At 40.9% G+C, this 23,405-nt stretch overlaps 1 protein-coding gene and 1 long non-coding RNA gene across 8 annotated transcripts; both read right to left on the minus strand.

Annotated features, from left to right (window-relative positions):
- Window positions 1-3: 3 nt before the first annotated feature.
- On the minus strand, window positions 4-23,262 carry atxn2l (ataxin 2-like). 7 transcript variants are annotated; one of them, XM_033645116.2, is made up of 23 exons: window positions 23,218-23,262; window positions 22,548-22,599; window positions 20,885-20,941; window positions 20,720-20,791; window positions 20,412-20,601; window positions 19,580-19,698; window positions 17,179-17,270; window positions 16,713-16,919; window positions 15,339-15,640; window positions 14,372-14,467; window positions 14,091-14,243; window positions 12,540-12,608; window positions 12,299-12,363; window positions 11,331-11,650; window positions 10,512-10,581; window positions 10,107-10,268; window positions 9,895-9,958; window positions 9,001-9,167; window positions 7,101-7,233; window positions 4,472-4,584; window positions 3,905-4,087; window positions 2,124-2,286; window positions 4-397 (listed from the first exon to the last, which is right to left on the minus strand). In XM_033645116.2, exons 2-23 carry the CDS (start codon window positions 22,584-22,586, stop codon window positions 339-341), a joined length of 2,895 nt encoding a protein of 964 aa, XP_033501007.2. In that variant the 5' UTR covers window positions 22,587-22,599; window positions 23,218-23,262; the 3' UTR covers window positions 4-338. The 7 variants fall into 7 exon arrangements, with proteins under 7 accessions (XP_033501007.2, XP_078017759.1, XP_033501005.2 ...); XM_078161633.1 differs by lacking the exon at window positions 23,218-23,262 and adding an exon at window positions 22,990-23,119 and having other exon boundaries at window positions 14,372-14,455; window positions 22,560-22,599; XM_033645114.2 differs by lacking the exon at window positions 23,218-23,262 and adding an exon at window positions 22,990-23,119 and having other exon boundaries at window positions 22,560-22,599.
- Window positions 5,131-5,857, minus strand: LOC144458673 (uncharacterized). Its single transcript, XR_013488052.1, has 2 exons — window positions 5,736-5,857; window positions 5,131-5,369 (listed from the first exon to the last, which is right to left on the minus strand). It is a non-coding gene; the product is annotated as an uncharacterized LOC144458673 (long non-coding RNA).
- Window positions 23,263-23,405: the final 143 nt, after the last annotated feature.

Here is a 23,405-nt window from a genome sequence, read left to right on the forward strand (position 1 = left end):
GCATTTAGTTCAGTGGTTTTATTATTAATGAACTGGTTTCGTCTGTAAAAGGACAGAGGAGGTGGGACGGGGAGAAAAACTGTTTCCACTGTCGTCAGTCTAAACGTTTCCACCAGTTATTGTCTTCAGTCCAGCTGTGTGGACGCAGTCTGTATTTACATTTTAAAATCCAGACACGTCTCTGTCTAAAAGGTGATGTGGGTAAAAATGAGGACGTGTTAATGTGATGTCAGGAAGTGGGAATGTTACAAGTTGTTTGGGGTTTTGGGGCTGGGGCTTTTCATCAGACAATAACACTCGTCTTCCTCGCTCCTGAATCCAGCTATGACCAAGTGGGTTCAGTTTGCAGAGGGGTGGAAGGACAGCTGCTGGGTGGGGTGAGCCTGAACCTGAACAGCTGGAAGACACAACATATACAAAAGGTTTTTTGAAAAGTAATTTATACACATTTTGAATATAAGGCTGTTATTTACAAACACCTTCAATTACACAACAATTGAAAACTTGTGAGTGTCGCAGGAATTGTCTTCTGTAATACATACTAGTACTGTAAGCTAAAGTTAGCGATTTTGGAGAACAACTGAGCAGTTAAATGTCGAAGTGAGATGGAACGTTATTTCATTTTATGTGGGCACTTTTCCAGTGTGGCCCTCAATCATATGTTCAAAAAACTTATGGTGTAGTATGACATAAAAAATATAAAAAGTCACAATATAGTATATGATAAATAGCCAAAGTGTAGTATAACATTAAAAAGTATACTATGTCATACAAAATCATAAGTCACAGTATAGTATGTGATAAAAAAAAAATCATATTAAAGGGATAGTGCACCCAAAAATGAAAATTCAGCCATTATCTACTCACCCATATGCCGACAGAGGCTCAGGTGAAGTTTTAGAGTCCTCACATCCCTTGCGGAGATCCAAGGGGGAGCGACTAGCACACCTAATGGCTGACGGTGCCCCAGACTAACGTCCAAGAACACAAAATTGAAACCACAAAATATCTCCAACATGCTCATGCTCAGTGATCCAAGTGTCCTGAAGCCCCGACATAAAAAGTTGTTTTGAAAAACGTCATATGAACTCTGTTTTTAGCCTCACTGTAGCCTGTAGCTCTGACTGCTTCTCTGTGCTCCGCGCTCACGTGTGCGCGCGCTCAGGTGATGCACGGTCTCTGAAGAGCAGCAGTCTCGTCAGTACTGATGTCCAGATTCTCAAGTGCAGGCATCGCCAATTCCCAGTCTGAGCAGCAAAGACTTTCCTCATCCGTTGGCATTGCTTTGCATTTGAAACAACTACACCACCAGGTTTCAAGTGCTCGACTCCGGTATTCTGCGGCTGGCTGAGGGTTAGGCTCATGAGCTGCGACGGCTGCTTCGTCCAGTATCCTGAGTTCCGTGCGTATACTCAGGCTCAAACAAATACGGCTCAACAAAGAAATGCTGTTCCTCCTCAGTTTCAAAGTCTTCAGACATGTTGGGCTGTCTTTTGCTAAAAGACCGTAGTGCAAATTATCTTTTAGCTACTGTGGTTACTGTTGTCTCCCCTGCAGTGCACTGTCACGTGATGTAAACACGGGTAAGCAAAGCTCATGCTTTCGCTGGTCTCGCGTAAGCGCGCACACGTGACTGCAGAGCACAGAGAAGTAGTCAGAGCTACAGGCTACAGTGAGGCTAAAAACAGAGTTCATATGACGTTTTTCAAAACAACTTTTTATGTTGGGGCTTCAGGACACTTGGATCACTACAGATGAGCATGTTGGAGATATTTTGTGGTTTCAATTTTGTGTTCTTGGACGTTAGTCTGGGGCGCCGTCAACCATTAGGTGTGCTCTCCGCAAGGGATGTGAGGACTCTAAAACTTCACCTGAGCCTCTGTCGGCATATGGGTGAGTAGATAATGGCTGAATTTTCATTTTTGGGTGCACTAACCCTTTAAGTTATAGTATAGTATGTCGTAAAAAGTGTTGGAATACTATGTCATAAAAAATCCGAAGTCTTAGTATAGTATCTCATAACAGCATAAAAGTAACTTTTCTCCATTAAATAATAAATAATAATAACTTTTTTTTGTGGCCCATAGGACCACAGTCAGTCTGTGTCCAGGGGTGTGTTATACCTTGTGGGTGTCCAATGTAAAAGTGTTGTGGTGCTCCCTGCTGGGGGCCGTGTTGGGGGTTGGAGCTTCCGCCCTGCTGAGGGGAGACGTAGTGCAGCATGACAGGTGGCAGGCTGTGACCTGCAGAGTGGTGAGGTCCTGACATGCCTGCAGTGACATGAGCCTGCAGAGGACACACAAGATGCCATATGAGAAACTGCAAACTGACGATGTCTTAAAGCTATAGTGTATAACTTTTACAGGTCCGTAAATGTCCATTTCACCCAAGCCACTACTAGAGGAGATGACACAATGCAGATTAAGCCGATTGGCTCCTCTAACATCTCGCGGTATTTTTCAATATATATCATTTTTAGTATACGTGTCTACCGACGACATTCCCACGCTGGTGCACAGGAAATGCTTCCTCACAACAAGAAGGGAGGGGGAGGACGAGTGGAGAGTGTCACAGCAAGAGGTAGAGCGCAGGTGAAAAGTGAAACTAACATGGCGGAGAAGCAGCCGAGACACAGTTCAGAAGTGGATCCTACCACAAAGAAAAAGCCTGGACGTTCGGCTGAAGGTCTATTAGCAAAGAAGAAAAGTGACCGATGGAGAAGGCAAACAAGGATTTGTATTGGCGTCGCTTTTCCTCGGTGGAGAGCCCTGAAGGAAGAAATTGGGCTGAGGGCAGACACGGTTGCTTGCTGCTGTTGGATAAGTAAGTGACTTGGTTTATAATTATATTATGAGTAGTATGAGTTGCTGTTACATGTACTGGACCTAGTACTTTATTATTTTCTTGGAAATGGTGCTATGAACGTAATTTAATGTTAGCAGCCTGGTGTTCGCCACGTTGTATAGCGTTGTGTACACGGCGTGAAGCGAGTGTTACTCTGTGTACACGATGTGTAGCGAGTGTTGCCCTGTTTACACGGTGTGTGGCAACTGGCCAGTGTTACTCTGTGTACGGTGTGTGGCGAGTGTTACTCTGTGTACATGGAAGTGCCGCTGGCTTATTAGTTGTAATAACGCATTATCCGCTGGGAGGCGACAGAAGTTACGCACTATAGCTTTAAGAACCACACATCAATGACACCTCACGGATGTTCAGTGGTGAAATAACTATTCGGCTTCTTTACTTTAGTAAAAATACTGTAATCACACTGTAAAAATACTCCACTACAAGTAAAATTCCTAAACTCAAAACCTTAACTAAGTAAAAATACGCAGGTATTATCAGCAGAATGTGCTGTAGTACATGCTCCGTGCCAGTACTCCTGTCTGCTTCTCCAAACTTGGAGCTTAAGATCGCAATTCGCAAAGGTTTGGCTCAGTTATGAATAAGCACATCAGGCAAGCCAGGAGGTTTATATGTGGCAACTACATCATGCAGAAACCTGTGTCAGCTCATATGAGAAAAAGTTTTAGAAGGGTTTGGGAAAAAGTATTTTGATCCTAAAACATGCGCGTTTTGACCAAAATTTTGATTTTTGAATTTAATATATAAAGTTCACTAATGGGAAGCTACAGAATGATGAAAAAAAAAAACACAACTAAATAATAATAAGAACAATAGTATAGACAGGAAGGGTATGAAAAAACTCTAATCTAAAAAAATAAGCAGTCAGAGAAGTGGAGTAGAAGTTTAAAGTAGCATAAAATGTAAATAGTAAAGCACAAGTACCTTGAATTTGTACTTACGTAAAGTACTTGAGTTAATGTTCTTAATTACATTCCAAAATTCTGAACCCCACCTCAGATTTTCTTAAAGACGATGTTTCCTAAGGGTTCATATTCACCTGAGTGAGTTGGCTGATGGAGGGGAAGCCGTGGGGCAGAGCCTGGTGGGTGGGGAGGCTGTATCCCTGCATGGTGTAAGAGGCCTGAGGGGAGCTGTGGCCCTGCTGCAGGTTAGGAGGGGTTGGGGCTGACAAACCTCCAGAGTGGAACATGGACTGAGGCTGAGGAGCAGCCTGATTCGACTGACAGGAAAAAAAAAAGACAACCCGAGTTTGATTAAGTAATTTAACAGGAAGAGTCAAAGATTTTACATCAGAACATCACCTGTCAACCTAGTTTTCTTCAAGGTGTATTATTATTATTATTATTATTATTATTATTGTCATTGTTTTCTTTGTATATAGTTTTAAGGATTACAATTTGCAGAACAGTACTGTATGTTATGTTAAATAATGACCAAGGTAATCTTATTATAATATTTTGCCTGGTTCTGTCTTGAATTTACTACAAAGAGTGTATAAATTACTGACGACCATTTTACAAAGTACACTAAGGCTTTTCATAGGGACAAAATATTTCATCAACCAGGCAGCTGATAGTCACCGTAAATGTCAGTACAACGTTACCTGAGTGTGTCCTGGACTGGGAGCTGTGTGCTGGGGAGGGGGCTGATTCCCAGTGGGGGTGGTGGAGGGCTGAGGATGATGGATGGAGCCCGAGTGGTGAGAGAACGACTGAGCTGAGAGAGAAAAATACAGGTAAAAGTGGGAATATTGCTCATTTACATGCAACTTTTAGCTGGTCTGGTATTTTCTAACATTTAAACAAAACATTGCAGATATGCAAGTCTGTACAGTCTGATATACTGTTAAACCTGGAGCTGGCAATGCATTGTAATTAATGATTTTTCCTCAGCTGTGGACAGACATCGGTGTATATAGGTGGGTAATGCTCAATCTAAATTCTTATTTATTACCAAAGGAATCCCACAAGGTTCAATACATGGACCATTTCTTTTTTATCATTTATTTTAATCACAATATTTCTATTGTTCATCTTTATGCAGATGACACTGTACTGTTGAGCTGAACTAAGCTTCAGAAAATCTGCAACTTTACTCTGCAACTTTACCTATGACGAGTCTTTCTGTACTGTTTTTTTCTTACATTCCCACTGACCTTGTTATCGCAGTATATATTATTATATATTTTCATTTAAATTCATACAACACTGAACTCACACACAGACTTTATGTAAATAGTATATCTGGCAACCCATGTCAGCATTTTTCATTTTTATTTTTTCTACATTCATTTTCTACATTTATTCTACATTTCATCTACGCCAGAGGATGATGCCATCCATGATCAAATAACTAGTGGACAATTCCCCTTTGGTCTACCCTACCCGTACCTGCTTGTTCTGCTACCACGGCCGTGGCAGAATCACCCTAAAGGGACGGTGTTGTGTCTAAGTCTGACCCCCTATCAAACACTGTTCCTGTAGCACCCCCTTTGGGGTTGCCTCAAGTGCAACACACACCGCCGCCGTACGCCGCGCGTCAAAATGCCCGCTTCCATTATATGCTATGAACCAACCCACACTGGCACCGGCCGACGCGCCGCGCCGCTCTGCTTCAGCCCACTGCTCTATTTTACTTTAATAAGAAACTCACCCGTGAAATTCAAGTTGTTGTTGCCTCAAAGTTTTTCCTCTTCTTCTTCTGTTACTAGCAGTTGGCAACCGTTGGCAACTAGTGTAGGTACAGCCACCTAGCGGGCTGGGGTGGGAAATACATGTTGACGGTGCCAATGCGCGCTGCTGCCAGTGTGTGTTGGGGGGCGGCCCTTGATGGCCACAGCGCCACGCCGGCGGCGGTGTGTGTTGCACTTCAGATTTAGGTAAGGGGAAACACATAGACGAGGAAACAGTCTTCAACACAACACAGGCCCAGGATCTGCGGCGACAGTTTAGGCATTTGGTCTATGTTTTCAGAGAGTTGCAGGCGAATCTGAAGAAAATATACAGAATCTACTATTAAAGGTAGGATCTGGAGGATTTTCAAACAAAACAAAATATAGACATATACAAATGAAATCCTGCTTAATCATCACCTATGGGCTTCTACTCATGTGTGGTGGTGACTCTGTTTGCAGAGCTCCTGCCTTTTAACTGTATTTTGATGTTTTTGTGAGCTCAGACTGCTTCTGGGCGGAGATTTCCCCAGCCAATGAGAGAGCGCAGGTGCCGTGCCCGAGCGTGTCCGAGCGTGCACCAGCGCGAGCCTTGCCTGAACCTCATCTGTGAAGCCTTCTTCTGTACCTCTGGGCTCCGTACACCAGGGAGAGTTGAGCCTGATAGGAGGGGCCAAATTTGAATGTGTGTTTACAAACAGCAACTGGAAAATCCTCCAGACCCTACCTTTAAATATGATAAAAACATGCATCCCATCTTTCCATTTCGTTTGATTTACCCTCCTCTCTCTGCAGTTCTCCTGGAGTTGCATTTTTTCCTCCCAAGTGCTAAAATTTCTAAAACCGCCCCTCCACTGTTAGAAATAGCCTAGTATTTCTGCTATTTGTGATTGTGTTTTTTTTTTAAATATGTAGAGTACTTATTCCCCATACTTGTCACTACACAGAGCGAAAGAGATGAGAGGACACACACACACACACACACACACACACACACACACACACACACACAAGCAGGAAAACAGTGACAGATAAGCTTGGCTCTACATGTGATTAGAAAAGAGCATAATGATGTAATGTATAAAACAGTAATAGGAGTACTGAATAAATCAAAAAATTGTGTCAACGGTCACACAAAGCCGATTTGTTGTTTGTTGCGGGTAGACCACTATTTGTGCTGGCAGGTAATGGCGGCCATCTCCATCGGCTACAACCACAAGAATATTTCAGAGCTATAGGAAACACTGTATCATCAATGTTGTTATCATTATTGAGTATCATGTTTCAAAACCCGAAACGGCACAGTGAAAAAAAGAACTGCAGTGATGTTTATTTCCTACAATGGAGATAAGAGCTCAACGTGAGAGATACATTTTGGTGTAGGCTAACACAGGTTGCATGAACATTCTGCATCATATCCTTTCCTCTCAGAGTTCTGAATTCACAACAAATTACTTATTATTAGGGCAGATCACAACAAAACAAACTGTATTCACCGCATTCATGATTTGTTGAGTTTTAAGGGAAACTTGTTGCTTTACCTTTCAGTAGATTAGCTTACCATACATGCCCTGTTGTGGCCCCGGCGGGCCATCACTCTGGCCGGGGTACTGGGGGCCAGGAGGACCCATCTGCTGAGGAGGTGCCCCAGATGTCAGCATCCTGGCACCACCCTGCAGCATTGAGTAAACAGGCTGGAAATAACAAAAGAACCAGACAAGAGTATCAAAAAACAAAGTCAAGTCAAAGATTTTATCAACTACTCAAAATATTTGTTTTAGTTTCATAAGATACGATTTAACAAACATCAAAGAATAGTTTGACTTCATGTGGTTCAATCCTAATATACATTTCTTTTTATTTTAGAGGCTTTTGACACACTATTACTCACATTTAGCCGATGAATAAGAATCACATTCAAAGTCACAGTAGAATGTCCTAGTGGTTTAGTTTTACTTTAGGTAGGGCTGGGCGATATGGCCTAAAAAAAAAAAAAAAAAAAAAAATCTCTGATTTTTTCACAAAAAATCCGATTCACGATTTAAATAGATTTTTCCCCCTCCTAGTTAAAAAAAATAATATTTGCGGCCTGGTAGCACATACCTAGGTCCAAAACTTTCAGCATGTGAATAAACCCCAGCTTTTCCACGGTAGCCTATATATGGGCACCATATCTCTTGCAATATACATGGCGACTGCATCTGTGATCGCTTTCCACTGGACCCCTTTCTTATCATATGGCATGTGCATGGTATGTGTGTGTGTGTGTGTGTGTGTGTGTGTATATGTATGTGTGGAGCTGTGTATGTGTGTAGTTGATGTAGGAAGCATGAGACGTTAGTGCGCCGGGTGTGGTGTGTGACATCAGACGGATGCGCCCCAGGAAGAAAGTGAGGCATGTGCTATGCTATGTTTACATCAAGCAGCCAAAGTGAAGAAGCCTACGCAGTTCTGCATGCTGTTTTTGAGTTAATTCCCTCTATGTAAAAGTCAGACACTGATGAGAGAGGCTGTGCATCATCCCTGCAGTGCTGAAAATAAAGTGCCGTTCTTTAACGCAGACGAAGTCCCGTTGTTTATGTGTTGTTGCCACAATGAGCTAACACAAGCTAAAAGAGCTAATGGTCTTCAGAGGTCCCTTTACTATGGTTCGGGGGTCTGCCAGCTTGGCGTTGGTAACACTTATTTATCTTATTGACACAAGGACATGTCATTTCTGTCCCTACATGGTGCACGTCTAAAATCCTCCTCTGCTCTCTGTGTCCTGCACGGCGGAGTTCGGCCCTGATGCGCACACACACACACTCACGGACACAGGTGAGCACACAAAAACACTGAAGAACTTGTTCCCTTTCTTGAGAAGGAGTTCTCCCCCGCTCGCTGCCATGTTGTTTGTGTATTAAGCACGTGGGGGTGAGGGGGGAGCCCACTCTGAACTACAGGAGCCCAGCGTGGAGCTGCGGTGGCGGATTTTAAATAGAAACTCGATTTTCATTAAAACAAATCGGCCTAAACTACAAATTCGAATTAATCGATAAAATCGATTTATCGCCCAGCCCTAACTTTAAGTATCAATAGTAAAAGAGAAAGTTACCTTGACTGATATATTTATGATTTACATTATTTGATAGTTAATACTGAACCATCAATTTTAGATTATGTTCCTGTTGTAGCTGCTCGGGGTGGAGCTAATTTGAACTACTTTATAAACAGTAAGCTAGTTTAGTCCAGTGGTTCACAACCTAGGGGTCGGGCCCCTCAAAAGGGTCAACAGATAAATCTGAGGGGTCATCAGATGATTAGATAATAGACTTCATGTTACGTCTCTTTAAACTAATAGACATTACAACTGTGACAAGGAGTTCCAACTGCTTTTTTGTAGGGAGCCATGAGCCAAAGAGGTTGGGATCCACTGGTTAAATGTGCTTCATGAGCTTCAGTGTTATGTCAAATATCAGTACCTGTCCGTGGTAGTGTGGAGGAAGGGCCTGGAGCACCTGACCGTACTGCAGGTAGGACTGGGGGTAAGGTGAAGCCACCAGCGGGGGTCCTGCTGCCGAGGCTGCAGCTGAGATCATGGGGGAGGCCTGGGAGGCATGGTGTTCTGGACGCTGTCCCACCACCGGACCTGAAACAGCAGAACACATGGTCACTATCAGAGGTAAGAATCATGTTGATAGTAATGTCAAAAGAAATGTTGATAGTACATCACAGAAAAGGTGAACAATAATGGATTTTGTCACTCCAAATATTAGTCTTTGTCTTTAATCTACTTGGTGATTAAAAATGTTTTGGAACCACAGTGGGATGTAAACAGGAAGTATAATGCTGCCGTGGAGTCAGCGAATTACGCTGTAAGCTACACTGGGAGCCTGTATTTGTTTACTCTTTCTTCACCATTCAAAGCATGCTGAATTAGCTACTAGCAGCTGCTGTTTGCAGTGTGCCCATGGATATACACACAACTATTACTGAATTACTTTGATACTGAAGAAAACTTAAAAACATGATGATTCTCAGGCAACTTCTGCACCATCTTATTTCTGTCAGTTTTAAGAGGATTTGTAGACATTTACTCCAGATGGAGTGATGAGTCTGAGAAAGACCATGATTTTTGGCACAAATTGCACCCTCATCACTTCCACAAACACTGCTGCAGCTTCAACTATTGCCAGTGATACGCAGGCCAAGAACACCAAACTATGTTGAATAATTTCATGTTTTTAGAACACCTGCACGCACCTGTCCCTTTCACCTCAAAGTATCTTTGCCTCACGTTTCTCCATTCTCATGATTGCACAGACATTAATGATCAATTTGAATTAAATAAAAAAAAATTGTGTGTGTATGTTTACCTTTGGCTCTGGGGTATTTGCCCTGGTTGACAGTCGACATGGTGTACTGATACATCTGAGGAGCCTGAGAAGGAGTCAAGGGAGAAACTTTAATTACAGCTGTGTAAAGTTTTACGATGACTCTCTACTGCCATCTGATTAATGATAGAACAATGGAATATATGTGTATAATAACAGTCTTGGTGACTGACACTACAAAGACGGATTCAGACCTGGATCTGGTGTCCTTGGATGTGGAGGGGGGAGACGTAGGACAGGTAGTGCCCAGGTGGGTTGCTGTAGATGGCGCCTCCTCCTGGCTGTCCTGGAGGAGGCAGAACTAAAGAGGGGCTCGGGGGGGTTGGTCGAGGAGGAGTGGGGGTCGGCGCAGGCTTCTGTCACAACACGGGGAAAGAAATACTGTCAGAGAGGAAAATCTAAAGCTGAATTTAGAAGTTTTGGACTATAATACAACCCCTACATATAAGGTTTCACATAGAGCAGTTCAACACTTATCAATTGTATAACAATCGTGAAATCAAACTAAACATCATGTTAAAGTGTCAAATTATTCATAAACTACAATCAAACTACAAGTGAAATCAAAAAGTGGGTGTTTGTTTTACCATCAAACTAACCTGGACTGCGTTAACTTTTATGGGAAGAAATTCTTTTGCGTTTGGATTCAGTGTTGAGTTTTTCACTTGCCTGCAAAAAAGAAAACAGAAATGGTCATTAAATATATACGTATATCAAAAACAACAAACAGCTAAAAAATAACAGCCATGTTGTTTAAGGTACGGGTGGGACGATGAAAAATGATTCAGGAAGTCCAGTTTGAGTAACAGATTTTTGAGTTTCAGGGTTTATCAGACGCAGTTACAGAAAGGATTACTTTTGCCTCAGCCTCAAGTAGCCGTTAGAGGAATTGCAGTTTTTGGCAATTCCACTATGGCTTAATTTTTCAGCCTTGGGGCGTTGCTGCTTTATGAACCCCCACTAATCAAATTCAGCAAGTTTGTTTTGAATGGGAAATTTTGGTATTCTTAAAGTTGAAAAATACCAAAGTTTCCCATTCTCATACTTATGTACATTCTGACTATGCAAACTTTCACCATCTTCACTGTAGAGATTCAGGAAAAGTGTCTCCAGTTTTCCAAATAAACTTTAGTTTTAAAGAAATTATTTCACAACCCTGACTGATAGTAAAACACAGAAAGTAACACCCTGGATTTGCTACTGTAGCTAACTGGTTTGTTTACACGTGTGAGGCTGTGCAAATTTAATATGATCCACAGTCAGAATGGACACTCCACACCTTCCTGATATCTACAACTTTTTCCTCTAACTTTCTGAAAGTGACAAGCTGACATTCATGTCTACTTTCCTTTCATTTATCATGTTTGCCTGTTTTCACTACCTGAGAGAAAACTTTGTAATAGTAATGCAGCACTTACACTGCAGCTGCAGACGCAGACTCTGGTCGTTCACTGCTTTCTGAACAGCCCTCCTCACTGCTGGGGGCCGACTGGGTTGTCCCTGGCTGCAGCTCGTCTGGCCCTGAGGCCTGGGGGCCGACAGGAGCTGTGGGGGTCGAGGCAGCAGGGGTCGTGGTGGGGGCAGCTGCCTCTGCTGTCTGCTGAAGATCTTGGGCAGAGGAGGTGAGAGGTTTCAGCGGTACAGGGGAGGAGGAGGATGAGTCAGCAGGTGAGGAGGAGCTGTGCTGAGGAGGATCTGAAGAAGCTGGGCTCGCTGATGGAGAGGAGGTGGGCTGCAGCTGAGAGATATACAGGAAGAAATACAAACATGAACAACTGACACCTCAGATACTGTTTTTTAACACTTTATAACTTCACTATTTGCTGACTTCTTCTGATACACAGTAAAGGTGCAGTTTGCATCCACGTCTGTCAAGACTCATGTAATAATGAAGACTTTGAAGGAATGTAATGAAAGGTAATAAGTGTATTTTTGGGGCGAAATGTGGATGCTTTACACACATCTCCATCCCAAATCACTGTTTTATGTGTTGATTCAAATAACCAAATCTTTTCCATGTCTTATTTCTTTGATATGCATTCTTTTATTAATTTACTGTAAATATAATACACACATTGGATTGCAATGGTAAAATTAAACACTCCACTCCATCCTTCATGAATTAATCCATCAATCCCTCACCTGTAGATTTCTGAACATAATAAACTCACTCATAAATTAACATTTACAGTAATTAACTCTAAATCTTAAGAAATAACATCATTAACTTTGATCTACTGTGGCTGTGATTGAACTGTATATGCACATCGCTTTAGAAAACAGCATCTGCCAAATCAATAAATGAACACATATTTATTCCTGAACCCTCAGACAGGAACATGAGCCCTGTATGACCCCTGTCCCCTCAGTATCACATTATTCTCACCCTGAATTCTTTGCCGAATTTGCGGAGCTCTTCCTCCAGTTGGGATCTCTGCTGGACCGAAGGAGCTGCGAGATAGAGACAGAGAAGTAGATGAATGACTCATCAGATTCACCACAGTGGGATTTTTAAGACTAACATAAGAATGACTGTGTGCGGATCACAGCTACCTAAAGTCAGTGTTTTCTCACATCAAGTATAAAAGGGACGAATGTAAACGCCGTGAAGGACACAAGTCTTTTACCTTTGCTGCTCTTTGCTTCAGACAAACTTTCAGTTCGCTCTTTCGCTGCTGTGCTGAGGATCTCATTCACTGTGGAGGATGGAGAGAGGACTGAAACACACTTACAAAGAAAACACTGACATGTAGAACATACCAGCATTGTGGATTCTCAAGTTCTGACTACTCTTAGACATCCATTTTTCCATTTATAGGGGACATATTAAGAGAAACAGACTTTTTCACAGCTTTTCAACAAAACCACATGATATCATCTTACATTTTGGATATTGTTATATCTTCAGTGTTGTCTTTTCCTGGTTTTAAAGGCTGCATTACAGTAATTACAGTAGACTATTATGGCTGTGCTATTATTTGCCTTTACCCACTTAGTCATTATATCCATATTACTGAATTTATACTAGGAACTCATTGTGTACACATTTTATGATAGCACCAATAGTCAACCCTACAATGTCATTACCATATTGATATCAAGTTATTTGCTAAAAAATATAGTGATGTGTATTTTTTCACTTTTTTCAACAGTGTGAGAAAGACACTCATCCCCTCTGTTTTTCTCCTGCTCCATCAATCAGAAAACCCGTGTACCACAAAGCCAGTCAGATAATTATTAATTAAATGTTAAATAGCAGACTTCAACTTCTCTGGATTGAGCACTTGCACGCTTGTTTACAAAACGTTACTTTTAGTTCACCTCATCCTTTTGCAGAAGTCTCATGATTTTTTTAATTACATGCTACTGTTTATATTTTTCTCAAGACTTGGTCGTGGTGTACATTTTACACTGTCTGCATATTAAATGCTCTAACTTCAAGTTTTTTCCACTTGTGATATTGATTTTCATAATCAATTCTTTGTATAGTAGGTTATAAAGGAAAAAAGCCAAACATTTGCCTCTAAAATGTGAATATTTTCTGCTTGTCTCAGTTTTATTTCATTGTAAATTGAATATCTTTGAACATCCAAAAAAATTATCAAGAGATTAACTGAGCAAAAAATTCTAATTATTTATGGCCCTAAATTCGTTCTTCTTTCATTTCTTTGTTATTTTTACCTCCATTTCTAATGCTGTCAATAATACAATTTCACTCTGTTCAGATTCATATATTAAATGTTTTGCAGCATTAATTATCTTATTATTCTGCTGCTGCAGTGACTTTATTTCTCCACAGCAGCTTCTGAGCTTCACTTTTATTTCATCTAAAATTATCTGCAGACACATGAAATCTTTCCTAAATTCTTATTTCTGTTGTTTAAGGAGCTGAGAGTCCAAAAAGCCCTTTGCTTACTTAAAGTTGTTCGGTTTAACATTTTCATTCAGAAAATGGGAATTCTTATTTTCTTTACCAACAACAAAATGGAGATACAACTATTGGCTCAACAAATGTAATTGTATAGACATAATATTGAGAGTACAAACAGTTAATTGTTTAAACTCTTCAGGTTAAAGAACTTCTCCATATAACTGAGTTTCAATGTCAACCTTTTTGAAGCCTTACCGAAATATACATATAACCCTAGACCTGAAAACGAAAATAAAAACTGTCTCACCATCGACAGGGAAGAGCGGGGTGGGGCCAGAGGGTTTAGTGGTGGTGGTTGCCGTGGCGACTGTGGAGGAGAAGGAAGAGGAGGAGTCCAAGAAAGTGGGGCCGACCAGGGGGAGGTCCTGGGAAGAGGCGTCTGGTTTTGGAGCACGAGAGACTGGAGGGAAGAGAAAGAGGGCAAAACTGAATCTGTCTTCATGATCAAAGATTCATGAAAGAAATTTCTCTCTTTCTGTGTGTGTGTGTGTGTGTGTGTGTGTGTGTGTGTGTGTGTGTTGGACCTACCTGCAGGTGAGGACTGGGAGTTTGGGGTCCGCAGGTTTCTGGTGCTCTGAAGTCTCTGGGCTTTGGGGGAAGTTCTGGATGTGACTGAGACTGAGACTGAGAGAGAGAGGCAGAGAGAGAGAGGCAGAGAGAGAGAGAGAGAGAGAGAGAGAGAGAGAGAGAGAGGCAGAGAGAGAGAGAGAGAGAGAGGCAGAGAGAGAGAGAGAGAGAGAGAGAGAGAGAGAGAGAGAGAAAGCAGTTAAAGCCAACACACACATACACAAACACACTAACACACACTAACAATAAATCGTACTTCAAATTAATTTTTAAACCCATCAATCTCTATGATCCTTTCTTTACCAGGCAAAATAAGATTTTCCTGCTCCTTGTTGGTAATGGAGCATGTAAATCAAGTTGTGCTGTGACTGTGAGTTGCTTTTTTCCTTCCTGGTGTTGTGTATTACCATGAGTGGATCAAATGAAAAAAAGAAATGAAATAACTGTACTTTTTGCTCCACTTTATTTATTTGATAACTTAAGTTACTTTCAGATTTCTATTATTAATACAAAATATAATCAGATGAAAAAAAGATGATGTATTATTATTATGGATTAAACTGCCCAACAGTATATAAACTAATTAAACTGAGCTCCACACATGATAAACACATTAATGCATCAATAATTATAACCCAGGAATATAATATTTATGATTCTGCAATGAGCCATTCCGCATCATGAGCACTTTTCCTTTTGGTACTGTAACTACACTTTCATGCCTGCTAGCCTGGCTAGCTCCTGCAGTTTTTGTGTTTGACATATCTCTGACTGCACCTGTATGGGCGGAAGAATTTAAACCTTTGATAAGTCTGGTGACCCGAGTAGGTGAGCAGAGGTCTAACTGTGTGGATCTGCATGGCCTTCAACACGACAGTGAGGCTCCTTTATTTAAATAAAATAACATGTACATATATATTTAGGTTACCTCCGTTAACAGACGAGCGAGATGAGTCGGCCAGTGCCTGTGGGTGGGAGACGGAGTGCGGGAGGACGTGATTGGTGCAGGGAGGGCTGCCGGCAGCTGGCGGGCTGCTCTGTGATTGGTGAGGAGAGTAGGCCGTTCTGATGGTCAGTGGGTTGCTCCTATCAGAGGGCGGTTTGGGGGATGACGAGCCAGGCGGTGGGTGTCTGGAGGAGGTAGGTGGAACAGTTCGACCGGAGGTGCCAGCCCTGCCAGACAGACCGATCTCTCGAGCCCGCTGCGGGAGAGGAATGTATTTACCTTCCCTGGAAAACCAGATGGAGGAAAAAAGGCAGTGAGAGGAATTCTGGGTAGTTGATGGGATAAAGTTCTGTTTTTGATCACAGAGAAATTTATGTGCATCTGGTGCACAGCCAGCAGAACAAGTTTCAAAATGAAAACAGACAGGAATATAATTTTAGACTTTTTCTGGATGGTGCCATGAACTAAGTTCTCTTGATATATTTAAATGTTTTTCTTCAACATAAAAATCTTTGTTTTATTTTAACTTTTGTCTAAGTTGCATTTAGACAATCTAAAAAAAGAATTCTTGTCTGAATAAGACTTATTCTGTACTATCAAATAACTGTAGGCCTCAGGTCGTATTAATTCGCTTTAAAATTATATTTAATCTGTAATGATCTGTACAATTTCCCAAGTGTAACCTACTCTGCCTTGTACTTCACTGGTGTGCTGTCATAAAATGCACTGTCACTCTGATCTTTTGGCGTCCTGTTGCCCTTAGTAAACGAAAGTGTTGTTCTCCTTGTTGACGGAAAAGGTGTCGTGCTGATGCCAAAACACCTATAAAGTCATGTATGGAGTGATTTTAGATTGAACAATATGAATGGAACACTTGCGGATGAGGAACCTGTTTGCTGACTTTATAAAATGCTTTATGCTAACATGATAACGAGGCACTGCAAATGGACAGAAACAGATGAATTCTACAAAAAAGCTTAGGGTATACATATTATGGTACGCTGGCTACACGTCAGTTTAAACATTTTTTTGTGAGTTATTTTAACTTAAGCTTATTTGAATAAAGTGACAGCCCTAATATTTAGACAACCACATAATCAACTCTTGTTCTATGGGACGATTCTTTATTACTGCTCTATATCTGTGTTCTTGTACCAGCCCCTTTTTCTAACTGAGGAAACACACAGGTCATCTAACAGCACATGTTATTAATGCTAACCTTATAAATCACAAGTTTGGTAAAGAAAACAAATTTAAGTCAGTCAATAACTCCTGCTCCCCTTCCTCTGGGACTTTTGGCACAGACTGCTCCAAAGTTTATCTCTCACAGACAAAATCAGTGTATGTTCTTCTTGCCTGCCAGTGGACGTGAACCCGGGGCTCGCCCTGTCCTCCCTCTCTCGAGCCACTGAGCTGTATTTTTCTTCCTCGCTCCGGCCCTCGTCATTCTCCAAAGACACCCGCCGGCGGTACTGCAGGCTGCCCTCAATCTCATTGGCTAAGCGGGCTGCTCGTGCTTCCCGCTGTCGGAAAACGTCTGAGTTCCCCTTCTCCAAAGGCATGCTGGGAGACCATACAAGACACAAAAAATAAGTCCTAGAAGTAAATGAGACCCTATACTCATTAGGAAAATGTCTACTGAGGTAATAAATCAAGTGAGAAGTGGGGTCATTTGGTAAACTATGAAAACAATGAAATAATAAACCCAGGAGGAAAAGTCGGGTTTTGTTTGTAATAGTGTTGAGGGATGAATTCTCTTTGCGAGTTACTCTAGATAAAGTCACTTTGCATAAAAGCATTAAACTGTGAAACTCTGACTCACGTGTACATGGAGAGGCTGGAGTCGTAGGTAGACTTCACGCCATACGTCTCCTCATTAAACTTAAACATCTCGTTGGCGTCCCAGCCGTTTGACTGAGAAAGAAAGCACACAATGAAAACATGGAAGGTGCCCTCTCTCTGCAGTCATCTTTATACTGGACACAGTGTAGAAAGGCACAGTTAAAAAACACTGATCCTACTGCAACACACTTTATTCTGCCATCAGCAGGCAGAATGCTTGTAAGACTTTTAACATGTTTCCACCAAAATTAGAGCATATATGCAGGTTATTAGACTTGGGAAGACCTGCTAAAAATCAGTGATATGTCAGTAGACCAGAGCTGAATCAGTTACTTATTCCATCTCTCTCTCAAATTTGGAGCAGACCAATTTAGGAATGATGTTTGAGCTCTGCTTGGACGGAGACAAACGGACTTTGTGGCAGCACATCGTTGCATTGTGCCTGAAAATGGGCGAAAATTTGCACGTCCACCAGGGTGTCATTTTTCCATCCCTGCCAATCAGAGCAAATCTAGCTGAAGCTGATGGTGGTAACACCTGTTACAATTGTAGAGTCATTTGTCCCAGGAGTGAATGCCGATTGTAACCTTTCCCACTAGAGAGGAAATAGTGAAATACTGGAAAACAGTTGTTGGTACTATATCTTTTTTTTTTTTTTTTTTTTACAGTTTTAATTTTATACTTGTTTTTAAGATCTATACATACTGTGTGTGCTTTCAGAATCTGTGTTGTGCGATTGTTTCTAATCAGTGTATTGTCTTGTCTTGTATGTGGAGCCACGTCGAAGAAGATTTTCTGTTACAACAGACAATAAAGTTTTCTGAATCTGAACCTTCTGAATCTGAATCTGAGATTGTTGGACTGAAGGTACCTCATCAAGCAAAATTGTGTGTGCTCGGCATATATCCAGTGAACTTTGCTACTAGTTCACAACAGACAATTCTGATTGACTTTGGACTCCTGCAGGCCAGGAGAATGATAGCTCTATCTTGGAGAAAAATGGACCTTCGAGAAGCATGTGGGTGAGGGAGATGGCATTTTGTGTCGTATTGGAAAGACTGACTTATATAACTAGAGGAAGGGCAGGAGAATTTGAAAAACTATGGAAACCTTTATTGGAATTTCTTATAGACTTGCACCAATTTATCGGCAGTGCTCGGAATCGGGCCGGTTTCACGTGATCGGCCATGACCGCCGACCAGCCGGTCAGTCTAAAATATGCCAATTTAAAATGCTGGTCAAATTCCCACCGCGCCGCATGATTGACATCGCGTAATATCAGCAGTGCACACACACGCACAAGTGCAGCTCAGGCTTGAGCGATGTGAGGAGGGAGGCCTCAGGGACACACTGGTGTGAATAGAACAACTATGGAGTAAATGATTCCGGCCAGAGAATCAGGGTCGAGAGGATACTTTAATTTTCAATGCAGGAGGTTCACAAGTGTAGCGTGTGTGTGTGGTTCTGAAATAAACAAAAGGAAAAATAGCTTTACACTCAATTCTTACAAATATGCATATACAATCTGTAAACATGGGTGGCTTCTCACCTTAATCATTCATGCACACACATCAAAAGAGAGAAGGAGAAAGTTGTTAATTGTCCGTGTTAAACTTAACGGAGCGGAGCGGAGCGCTTGAAACTGACGAGGCGCGGACCGCATCCGCATCCGCACGCTTACTGACCAGAGCATTCTCACGGGAGCGGCAGCCTGTACAAATGTAGGTAGGTAGGTACGTAGGTAGATACTTTATTACTCCCTCGGGGAATGTGCACCAAATATGAATGTTCCATGGCAGCCTGTTCAAATGTGTTGTTAAAATAAGAATGTCCTTAACACTGCATTTTGTAGATGTAAAGCCCTATGTGAATTTTATGTTTTTTTTCCTGTTAAAATGTTCTGATAAAGGAAAGATAGAAAATACAGCAATATCTTGTGTGCTGTGAAGTGGTTTGAAAAAAATGAAATCGGAATCGGCCGTCCAAACACTCTGAAAATCAGAAATCGGTATCAGCCCAAAAAATTGTAATCGGTGCAAGTCGAATTTCTTAGATATCGGGGAACACAATCAATATGAAATAGCTGTGTGTATTTATGGTGTTATCATCTTTCATTTTGTCCTTTTTTTTCCAAATCTGATGTGTTTTGTTTCATTTTGTTTGTTTGTTGTAACTTATTTATTTATTTATTTTTTTAAATATGTGCGTTATTGTGAATGTTTGCTTTGTCGTCTGTATGTGTGAAATTTGTGAAAAAAAAAAGACAAAATAGTGGGGGGGTTTTGTGCAGTGGAAAGGGGCTAAAGTCAGACTTCCTTTCACGGTAATATGTACGTGTCTTCGTGTGTGTGTGTGTGTGTGTTTTTTGTGCATGTCCTTACTGTGTCTGCCTCAAGCTCGAAGTTCTCTCCATTCCCGTTTCCGTCCCACCTCTGTAGGACCTTCTCCCGGTGTTCCCCATTTACCCGCGACGAGCTGATGGCCGTGTCAGTGAACGTGTCTGAAAGCACACACACAGACACACGTATACACACATGGGTCAACAATAAATAAAACTAACTCTCAAAGAGACTGTTACACTGCCACTTCCAATAAACTACACAAAAACATCTGTACAGCTTCAGTGCACACAGTTGTTGTTGGCTCTTTCATAAGGAGTGTGATGGAGGTGTAATCTGATGAAACTGCAGGTAATAATACATTCAGTACAAAACATGATATTGCTTCATAATCATTCATGGGTAATTTGACTTTAGGGAAAACGTAAAAAGCCAGGACACATCTCTCAAAATATTTTTTATACCTAAAGATGGCTAATGTTTTCATTTTTAAATTGTACAACAAATCATCAGCAGTCAGTGAAAGCAGTCTCAGTTTCCCTTCAAAGGAAAAGTTCAACTTTGTTTTTCTTTTTTACAAGAGTGAGATCAAAAGATAGTTCTTAAACTTCATGTGGACTGACAGAAGTACTGGACGCATGGATATACTTAAATTCATTAGAAAAAGAAAACAACAAAGAAATGGTTTCAGCATGTAACTCCTTATAAACCACAAACTGTTTTTTTTTTTAACCCTGTTATGTACAGATTAGAAAAAATAGATACAAAGTGTTAATTGGTGATCTTTGGAGGTTATTCTGCCTTTTTTAACTTTTCAATATCAACTTTACTTCCACACCATAAAGATCAACAACCCCTACATGTGTCTGTTTACCTCTGACAGCAAAGTTTAAGTCAACATCGCGGCAGGTCATGGTCACAAGGTCGTTGGGGCTGAAGATCATGGTATCAGTGATTTCTTCAATCTTGGGTAGGAAGGACTGGGTTCCTCCTCCTCCTTCCTCACCTCCCCCCCCTCCTCCTCCATCGCTCTGTTTATGAACAGCATCCACAGCCAGCTCGCACTGATCATAGACAGAAGAGTGCACACAGATATATCAGTTACTGCAGCAGCTCTGAGAACTCGTGTCATTTCTGTAAAGGATTCCGAGAAAATCGGTGCAGTTTAACAAGACTTTTTACCTTAGAGCTTAAAGTCTTGAAGATTCCTTCATATGCTGTGCCGTTTTTCACTCTCACATCACAGGTGGAGCCCTGAAACCAGCAGTGAGGAAAGATTCAGTCTGTTTGTAGGTGGTGAGACTTAGGTGGTAAGACTTCAGACAGACAGACAAGTACACTACTCACCACGACTGCTGTGAGGAAATGAAGCATTCTGGCATTGTTGTAGACGCCTTCAAATACCTGCAGGAACAGGTGATATGTGAGCATGTTGTGCAGTGGAGAAGAAACTGCAGCAACAAACTGCTACAACAGAATTCTGTAGCATCCATAACACTGTTTAATGAAATAATATAAACTTTTTTAGGCCAATACTGATGACAATATTTGAGAGTTTAAAACATCTTTTTTTTTTAATGAAAGGGGCAAACACTTTTATATTCTTTTACTTAAGTGTTGAGTTGAAACAATTAGTTTGTTAATCAATTCGTCAGTTGACAGAAAAATTATTGGCAGCAATTTTGTTATATTATTATTTCACAAGTAATCTTTCAAGGGGGAAAAAAATCAAAATGTGCTAATATCCAGCCTCATACATTTTTAGTTTTGTTTTTTTCATTTATGAGAGCAAATACACTGTATTTGGGTTTTGAACTGTTGTTTGCACAAATCAAGAAATGTTCCAACCTTTTATAGATAAATCAATAATGACAATTGGTTGTTAGTTGTAGCCCCGATTTTGTTATCAACAAATTGTGACCAAGATCTAGTGTTGGGGACACTTCACATTGTAAAAATAGTCTTGTCAGCACACTCTGGTGGACAAACTTTGTAATTGAGACAGCTTCTGAACAATTCTTGTAATTTGTCTTATCAGCTGACATTTAAGTCAATACCAGTACATCTGTCACAAGCTAATATTTATCAGTATCTGTCATCAGTAATTGATCAGGTGTTAATGTACACATAAGTCTAAGTTAGAGATTATGTAACAAATGTGCTTTGTCTGTTTTTTAGGATACAGGACGGTTTTGTTTTTTTTTTAAATTTCAAACACTTTTGCACTCCCACAAGACTCTTTTAGACTTTATGATTTGTCACTTCTGCCTGCTCTGTATACTGCATGTCTGTCAGTTGTCTGTTGGTCTTCCTGAGGTTTATCACCATTAAAAAAGTATTTGAGATAATTAAAATTGGCTCAAACTTGATGAACTACAACAGTAAAATGCTATTTTCATATTAATGCATAAGAATTAGCAGCACAATGTACATCTCTTTTGCTTATACATGTACTAAATTGTTATTTACATTGCAGATTATTCTTTCTGCAATTACTATCCACCACAAATACCTAGTTTTATTTTATACTTTTCTTATGTTACATTTTATACCTTAAGTTTAACTTTTGCACTATTTGTCTTAGAATTTCATTTTTACTTGCATTTTGTTTTACATATTTAATGAGCAGGACTTTTCCTTGCAATTACGTTTTACACTTGAGTATTGCCACTTCAGTTTAAGTAAAGGAATTGAATACTTCTTCCATGACTGATCGCTGTCATTAATTTAGGGCGTGATGGCAGTTTTAGAAGCCATCTTTTTGTTTACATTTGATGCACGGACTGTGCCTATTAGGACACTTCGGCAGACTGGGTTTTCATTGTTAGTCATGAGAACAGCTAAAGAACTGGATGTTTACAGGACGATCTGCAGCTTTTTATTCTCCCTGACCACAAAAATCACTCTCACTTTTCACATGGATCCTTGGAAAACATGACAACACCTAGCTGTGATAAATGATTAATCAAGTTTATATTCTGAATAAATACACTGAGCTGTCACCACTTACTAAGCTGCTTACAGGAGTTGACTGTGATGGAGGCTTCATTGTGTTCCTGGTCCTGCAGAGGGGGGGAGAAACAAATAAACATCAGCTAAAAGGTTTCAATTCCACTGCTCCCTCAGTGAGAACAATAAACACAAGCCTCAAACAGGCAGCACCACAGCCTTACTAGCTAACATGCGAGCTCCTCAAGCGTTGACACTGCATGATCTGGTGCAAATTAAATCAGCTATTATAATCTAAACTGTCTCTCTAAAAGATAAAGTACGAAAAGCTAAATGTTATTGTTGTACAGAATAGTAAAAATCCGCTAGCTAAGTCAGCTAACGTCGCTAGCTTAGCGTAGACGTCGACTTTTAGCAACAGAGACACAAACGAACCGCAAGAAACGATGTCGGCATCACATTAGAAACTGACAGCTGAGCAAGTCTAAGTATTTAAGTTATACTTTTTAGTCATGTGCATCCCTGTTATTCCAGTCTCGTCGTTTCAGTGAAAAGTCACACGTTTTGACAGGCCAAAACACGATACACCGCTGAAAAACAACAAAACACGGCGACAGGTGCGTTTGATTTGGCAACACCCGGCAACTGCTGTACATGTGATACGAGTCGGCTCTGGCAGACGGGCTGGTTCCAGGCGTTAGAAAGCAACGAAAATATTAAAATGTACTTACAAAATACTTAATTATGATTAAAAATGGCCATTTTCCACGATGAAAGTACTGCCGAAATCGGAATCATACCACATATGAAGTGCAAGTCGAAAAATACCGGGCTTAACCGAGGTACTGTAACCAACGTACCAATCGCAAACCCCGCCTATTGATTTAATCTTAAATCTGACTGGACAAAACTTCCTGTC

The sequence above is a fragment of the Epinephelus lanceolatus genome, chromosome 18 (assembly GCF_041903045.1).
Source record: "Epinephelus lanceolatus isolate andai-2023 chromosome 18, ASM4190304v1, whole genome shotgun sequence".
Classification (NCBI taxonomy): domain Eukaryota; kingdom Metazoa; phylum Chordata; class Actinopteri; order Perciformes; family Serranidae; genus Epinephelus; species Epinephelus lanceolatus.